Source organism: Syngnathus typhle, linkage group LG3 (genome assembly GCF_033458585.1).
Source record: "Syngnathus typhle isolate RoL2023-S1 ecotype Sweden linkage group LG3, RoL_Styp_1.0, whole genome shotgun sequence".
Taxonomy (NCBI): Eukaryota; Metazoa; Chordata; class Actinopteri; order Syngnathiformes; family Syngnathidae; genus Syngnathus; species Syngnathus typhle.
Genome location: NC_083740.1, coordinates 1,233,497 through 1,241,319, shown reverse-complemented (window position 1 = coordinate 1,241,319; position 7,823 = coordinate 1,233,497). Strand labels below are relative to the sequence as shown.

The 7,823-nt window shown below is 47.6% G+C and overlaps 1 protein-coding gene across 2 annotated transcripts; it reads right to left on the bottom strand.

Moving 5' to 3' along the window:
• Nucleotides 1-4,508: 4,508 nt before the first annotated feature.
• Nucleotides 4,509-7,802, bottom strand: LOC133151326 (uncharacterized). 2 transcript variants are annotated; one of them, XM_061274251.1, is made up of 5 exons: nt 7,650-7,802; nt 7,205-7,387; nt 6,431-7,012; nt 6,056-6,116; nt 4,509-4,775 (listed from the first exon to the last, which is right to left on the bottom strand). In XM_061274251.1, exons 2-5 carry the CDS (start codon nt 7,377-7,379, stop codon nt 4,712-4,714), a joined length of 882 nt encoding a protein of 293 aa, XP_061130235.1. In that variant the 5' UTR covers nt 7,380-7,387; nt 7,650-7,802; the 3' UTR covers nt 4,509-4,711. The 2 variants fall into 2 exon arrangements, with proteins under 2 accessions (XP_061130235.1, XP_061130234.1); XM_061274250.1 differs by having other exon boundaries at nt 7,205-7,408; nt 7,650-7,800.
• Between the last annotated feature and the right edge of the window lie 21 nt (nt 7,803-7,823).

The following is a 7,823-nucleotide window of genomic DNA, read 5'->3' as shown; positions in this document are numbered from 1 at the left end:
TTCGGCTGGTGCTAGTGGTGCAGGGGCGAGAGGAGTGTTGGTTGGTGCTAGTGGTGCTGGGGCTGTTGTGGCGTTGGTTGGTGTTGCTAGTGGGGCAGGGGCTGTTGTGCTTTCGGCTGGTGCTAGTGGTGCAGGGGCGAGAGGAGTGTTGGTTGGTGCTAGTGGTGCTGGGGCTATTGTGGCGTTGGTTGGTGGTGCTAGTGGAGCAGGGGCTGTTGTGCTTTCGGCTGGTGCTAGTGGTGCAGGGGCGAAAGGAGTGTTGGTTGGTGCTAGTGGTGCTGTTGTGGCGTTGGTTGGTGGTGCTAGTGGGGCAGGGGCTGTTGTGCTTTCGGCTGGTGCTAGTGGTGCAGGGGCGAGAGGAGTGTTGGTTGGTGGTAGTGGTGCTGGGGCTGTTGTGGCGTTGGTTGGTGTTGCTAGTGGGGCAGGGGATGTTGTGCTTTCGGCTGGTGCTAGTGGTGCAGGGGCGAAAGGAGTGTTGGTTGGTGCTAGTGGTGCTGGGGCTATTGTGGCGTTGGTTGGTGGTGCTAGTGGGGCAGGGGCGAGAGGAGTGTTGGTTGGTGCTAGTGGTGCTGGGGCTGTTGTGGCGTTGGTTGGTGGTGCTAGTGGGGCAGGGGCTGTTGTGCTTTCGGCTGGTGCAAGTGGTGCAGGGGCTATTGTGGCGTTGGTTGGTGGTGCGAGTGGGGCAGGTGCGATTGTGCTGTTGGTTGGTGCTGGTGGCGCAGGGGCTATTGGGGTGTTGGTTGGTGCTATTGGCGCAGGGGCGATAGTGGTGTCGGCTGGTGCTAGTGGTGCAGGTGCGATTGTGCTGTTGGTTGGTGCTGGTGGTGCTGGTGGTGCTGGTGGTGCTGGTGGTGCAGGGGCGATTGTGCTGTTGGTTGGTGCTGGTGGCGCAGGGGCTATTGGGGTGTTGGTTGGTGCTATTGGCGCAGGGGCGATAGTGGTGTCGGCTGGTGCTAGTGGTGCAGGGGCGAGAGGAGTGTTGGTTGATTCTAGTGGTGCAGGGGCGATTGTGCTGTTGGTTGGTGCTGGTGGCGCAGGGGCTATTGGGGTGTTGGTTGGTGCTATTGGCGCAGGGGCGATAGTGGTGTCGGCTGGTGCTAGTGGTGCAGGTGCGATTGTGCTGTTGGTTGGTGCTGGTGGTGCTGGTGGTGCTGGTGGTGCTGGTGGTGCTGGTGGTGCTGGTGGTGCTGGTGGTGCTGGTGGTGCTGGTGGTGCTGGTGGTGCAGGGGCGATTGTGCTGTTGGTTGGTGCTGGTGGCGCAGGGGCTATTGGGGTGTTGGTTGGTGCTATTGGCGCAGGGGCGATAGTGGTGTCGGCTGGTGCTAGTGGTGCAGGTGCGATTGTGCTGTTGGTTGGTGCTGGTGGTGCTGGTGGTGCTGGTGGTGCTGGTGGTGCTGGTGGTGCTGGTGGTGCTGGTGGTGCAGGGGCGATTGTGCTGTTGGTTGGTGCTGGTGGCGCAGGGGCTATTGGGGTGTTGGTTGGTGCTATTGGCGCAGGGGCGATAGTGGTGTCGGCTGGTGCTAGTGGTGCAGGTGCGATTGTGCTGTTGGTTGGTGCTGGTGGTGCTGGTGGTGCTGGTGGTGCTGGTGGTGCTGGTGGTGCTGGTGGTGCAGGGGCGATTGTGCTGTTGGTTGGTGCTGGTGGCGCAGGGGCTATTGGGGTGTTGGTTGGTGCTATTGGCGCAGGGGCGATAGTGGTGTCGGCTGGTGCTAGTGGTGCAGGGGCGAGAGGAGTGTTGGTTGATTCTAGTGGTGCAGGGGCGATTGTGCTGTTGGTTGGTGCTGGTGGCGCAGGGGCTATTGGGGTGTTGGTTGGTGCTATTGGCGCAGGGGCGATAGTGGTGTCGGCTGGTGCTAGTGGTGCAGGGGCGAGAGGAGTGTTGGTTGATTCTAGTGGTGCAGGGGCGATAGTGCTGTTGGTTGGTGCTACTGGTGCAGGGGCTCTTGTGGTGTTGGTTGGTGCTATTGGTGCAGGGGCCCTTGTGGTGTCGGCTGGTGCTACCGGTGCAGGGGCCCTTGTGGTGTTGCTTGGTGCTGGTGGTGCCGGGGCAATTGTGCTGTTGGTTGCTTCTGGAAGTCGGTCGGGTCTCGTGGCTTTGGTTGTCGATTCAATTAAAACGGGACTGGTAGGGATAGTCCTGACTATGCTGGTGTTGAGATTTGACATTCTCTCCAATTCACATGTTACTGCAAAGCATAAAGACAATATTATTCAAAGAATAGCCTTAACGTTAAGAATCTTGAGCTCATTCCATTTCCATCCAGCCTTCTCACCTACTGACACGAGGACTTTTCGGAACTTTTCAAGGCCTTCCGGTAGGTCGATGGCCTGTTCTAGTCTGCTCTTGAGTTCACATCTGGTGATCATGCGGCCCTGGGACAAGCTCGGTGCCAGAACCGCCAGAGCCAGCAGCAGCAGTCTCCACTCTGACCTCATCTCAGGAGCTGCTATGAGAACAAGATTAAACTGTGGCAAATGAGAAACGTCCTACCATTGGTTAAGACGACCAACCTGTTGGAGCCCAGCCTGGGCCAGGAAATGGCGACTGAGTCTTATTTCTTCTGGTCCTGGATTTGATCACCTTCTGCCAAGAAGGACCATTGTCAAAGGCGTGTTTATATTTTCCTCTCCAATTTATTCCTTTAACCTTTAGTTAAGGCCATTTTGTTTATTCACGCTTGGCAGAAAGTTAATTGAGGAAGCAGAGCTTATGAAACGCCACCTCGATTGTGTCGGAGCTAAATTGCAAGTCATTATGTGTGTGGGAGGGAGGAAATTGTCAGCCTAAAAATACGATCCAAACCAGGAAAACAACACAAGCCTAAAATGTATTTCATAATATACGCCGGCAAATATAGGCATATATTGGACGACAAGTGTTTTACGCGCAATAATTTAACTCGAAACAATTAAAAACAACAATTAAACAGCAAACTGATTTAATGGCTGAAAGAAATTCACACGAATAAATGTGAATAATGCAACATAGCATGATTAGATAACACGAGCAAGTATGGATAACGTATACCGTGAGCCGAGAATATCAAATTACATATTTTTGGGGTGTCTATGAATCTATGCCACTTGGATGTGTGTATATGTGTGAAATTGTGGTGTTGCCACATATATATATATATGATCATATACCGTAATTTTCGGACTATAAGTCGCACCGGAGTATAAGTCGCACCAGCCATAAAATGCCCAAAAAGGTGAAAAAAAACAAAACATATATATGTATATAAGGCGCTCCTGAGTATAAGTTGGCCCCCCCACCCAAACTATGAAAAAAACCTGCGACTTATAGTCCGAAAATTACGGTATATAAATGATCATAAACATCACACGACTAGATGAAGCGTGATGACCACGAAGCAACAAGGCACTTTCAAACAACATTGCACTGGATGTGTGTGAAAGACGTGCGTACCGACAAATGTAACAGGTTTGTATTTGTGTGAGTAGATTGCGCACACACACACGTACACACACACGTTCATCGCTAACTCGCAGGAAGATCATGAAAATAGAAATAAAACAGAAGAGTCCTCACCAAGCGTTGTCACTTGTGTCAGCGCAGGCTCGCTTGTGTCACTGGAAGTCCCATCAATTTGTGTGTTAGGACCGATTGTGGACAAACCTGTTTGTATTTTCAACTTTCCACATCCTTCTTCGTCATTTCCAACTCTGTCAAAAGTACATGCCTGCATTGTCTTGCAGTGCTGGAAACAAAACTAATTAGCCTGGCAAGGTGACACTTGATGGATACCAACGAGATTGTTCCAAATGCCGACTGGCAGGCTGGGATCGGTTCTGGGTCCCACAGAAGTGTCCTTTCACAGCTTGGGTCATGAAATCAACCCAAGGGTCTTGTTTGGTCATTTTGCTTCTATTTCATTGACTGAATTATCAAAAGAGATGAATTTGGGAAATAAAGAAAGCCAGACGTAATCTAGTCCTGACGCAAATGCAATTTGTTCTGAAGATTTGCTAAGATGCTTTTGTCAAGATTGTCCTGGTGCAATTGCTTAACTCGGCAGTAAATGAAAAAGTGGAAACGCCACTGTTATTTCCATTAATTATGCCATTCTACCGGTGCCACCCACTTATGGTTATTTTCATTGTCCAATTAGACGCAGACATTTATTTCCTGCTCAGTGTATTGCAAAAGTACCACAATGCTAAGGCTTGGCTAAAAAAAAAAATTTAATTCAACAAAAGCATTCTCCAGCAGGGTGTGTTCTTTCTATACTTTCCCAAAATAAGTACCGTCATTTTCGGACTATAAGTCGCGGGTTTTTTCATAGTTTGGGTGGGGGGGGGGGCGACTTATACTCAGGAGCGACTTGTATACATATATATGTTTTGTTTTTTTTCACCTTTTTGGGCATTTTATGGCTGGTGCGATTAATACTCCGGTGCGACTTATAGTCCGAAAATTACGGTAACCACTTCTTTTTCCATTTCCTGTTGCACGCTGAACTTCCCAACAATGATGACAAGAGTCCTTTTGAGTGGCGGCACGCCTTTTATTGATTCTTTCTTTATTGATTTGTTTACAACAGTTGTTGTCGCTGATCATTCGTGTCAGCCAATAAAAAGTTCATCGAAGCATACACAGGCAAGTTGCATTTTGACGAAAAATAACGCAGGATATCAAAATTAGCAATGAATATTTTGCGAAGAAAAAGTCTACATTGTAAGTGACAGCTCAATTGCATTCGTTAAAAAAGTCAGGTTGGTAGCAGTTAGGTCCCGCTGTCATCAGCAAGTACCTGTCGGGCGGGGGGGGGAGGGGGGGAAATATAATTAGCAGCATCGAATCACTTCTGAGAAATTCGTTACCAATCATGTGAGATGAAGCTGTCATCATCATCACCTCTGGAATTCACATTGTTTTCTTGGAAAGCAATTTCAAGTGCGCATTTGTAATGTGGAATCCCGCAGGGATCTGTACTTAGCCCTCTACTCTTTTGCATTTGCATACATCTCTTTGACGGCATGCAGATGATACCCAATTGTATATGTCTATATTAAAAGTCTGCAGTGACTATAAAAGTATGCAGCGAGACAAGAACATCCAGTACTCGCCAACTTGCCAGGGAAGTTCCGGTGCATCTGTAATTTTCCGAAATATTTTCTATTTTTTTTCCCAGCAGTCATTTGAACTGCCGTGAATTTCCACTTGACACAGAACTTTTCTGATTTTGCTGCACCTGTACCACACTGGCCTGGCAAACAAAACATGGAATCTTTCCAAGTCCTTCTCACGGTGTTCTCATGGTTGACAAGGTTTGGATGGAATCCAACAAATGTTAAATCATCATGTTAGTCACATAACACATCACATGGTGGTGATGGAATTCGTCTGAAACGGGAACTCCAGAAGGCTTCATGTTATGTCTGGGAACTTTTGATTCCAAACGTGTTGCAATTTAGAACTTTTGTTCAAATACATGATGACAAACACCTCCTCTTGCCCCATGCCCTCATTTCATCATGTATGCAAATGAGCAAGAATGTGGCGTGAAGTTGGTTTAGTGAGTCTCAAAATGTGGAAAAACTAGTTTGACACGCTCGCTAGGCAACATATGGAATGGCTACTTGACACAATACTGCCACCATGAGTTTTAAAATACTCATTACATGACTCAAAAATAATTTCTCTCCCTTTGGTGGCAACGTGTATCAGAAAGTATTCATGGAAAGAATTCCTAAAATGATAACGTTTTGGGATTTGAGGGTTGTATTTTAGGAGATAATTGGGAATTGGCAGCAAGTCAACCATAACATTTTATTTACCGTAATTTTCGGACTATAAGTCGCGTTTTTTTTCCTAGTATTTTTCGACTTATACTCAGGAGCGACTTATATACATATATATGTTTTTTTTCACTTTTTTGGGCATTTTATGGCTGGTGCGACTTATACTCCGGTGCGACTTATAGTCCGAAAATTACGGTATCTGTCACCACAAGAGCCTCGGACAGCTAAGCTAACATTAGCATCAAAATGGCGTCGTAGCAGACTGTTGAAGATGTGCGATGTTACTTACCACCAATAATTAGTGCGGAACAAGCACTCCAGGTCGTTTGTGATGTTCTCATCGGTGAACACTGTGGAGGGAAGAAGAGAGAGGAGTTCAACTGATAGCTAATTAGCATGCTAGCGTTCAAATGACCTCATTTGTTTCTAGGACACCTGGATGAGCTCCAAGATGATTCAGTTGGGGGTTTTGGTTTTTGTCAATCAGCATCTGAGCTTTTGGGGCTACATTAAGTTGGATTCTGGGAGATGATTTGGGTCCAGATTGTTGAGTTGGTACTACGTATGATTCGAGGTGACTGATTTGGTTCTCTGTGTTTTTTTGCTTCCTTTCTGGTTTTTGGTCTACGTGCAAGAATTCTGATTGGATCACGGAGGCACTCACCGCCGCAAGTGCTGTTGCACATGTTCATGCTACACCGAGCAGTTGTCTGACAGAAGAAGCCGTCCGAGAACTGGAAGATGCCGTGCTTCCCCAACGACCAATCCATGTCGTTCTTGTGATCGTCGGAGTCGCCGTCAGCGTTGCACACTTGGTCGTTGGCCACGGCCAGCATTTCTTCATCAAACTGGATGTCTTCTTCATTCAGAGTTTCCATCAGCTTCAACCAGTCGTAAAAGTGAGTGTTGGTTTCCTGGGCCACGTAAAGGTACTCGCCCTCCTCTTCATAAGCTTCTTCGACGTCGACCACAGCGAAATAGTTTTCTTCATCTTCCGCCGGAGGTTCTCCTTCTTCTTGGTCCTCACCTAAAGCTTGGTCTTCCTGGTCTAGGTCATTGCCTCCGTTTGTGTCGTTGGCCGCAATCTGTGTTTGGTTAGCGTTGACTGTTTGGTTGCCAATGATGGTTTGATTGGCAGGTGTGGTGGAGACAGTCGTGGTGGTGGTGGCGGCGGTGGTGGCACGTTCACCGAGAATGTGCACTTTGCTTGTGCTCAGGCCGGAGATCTTATCCAGTTGGCACACAACTACGGCAAGAACAACAAGCGGAGATTTCAGATGAAATGAACTTTGACCTTATGATGAGGTCTATTTATTTATTTATTGTGTGTTCACATCCATTGGCCTCAACTTACTTCCGCCGAATTGTGTAAAAAGTGAATTTGCTTTATCGCCGTCTCACGTCAGCTAAAACTTAAGAGTGGCGTCACGAGACTTACGCATGAGCAAAACCTGGTCCGTTTGGTTCCGGTTGCGTTCCGAGAGTGCCGCAGAGACGTTCTGTCTAAGCCGGTCTCGCAGTTCGCACCTGGACAAGGTGTTGGCGTTGCACTCCAGCGCCAACGGCAGCACCAGCAGCAGTGAACCCAGCAACGGGAAGAGTTTTGGCCTCATGTCGTCGTCTGTCAGCGGACACAAGCACCCTGAAATTTTTAATAATCTCAAAATTGGCCTTTTGTAATTTCAACAGAAAGCTGAATTGTAGCCTTTTTTTTTTTTTTTACAAACTCGAGTTTAATGTATATAAAAACAGTGTATCTATAATTGATTGGTGGCTTAACCTGCTTAATAAATAAAAAATGGTCCGGTTTCATCTTACTTAACTCGTAGGAACTTAACGTATGAAAATATCAAAGTTGAAAAGAGCGTTTAAAAGATGCTTACCTGTCGACTGCGAGTTTCTCTTATGGCTGCCTGCTCTTGCAAACTAAGTGTTGGTCTATTTGTGGACCAACCTGTTCTGCGCTTCTATTGACAACAATTTTTGCCTTTAAGAAAACAGGTTGAAAGAAGAATGCGACATAGTTCGGCAATGTCCGCAACAGCAGGCCGAGCAGG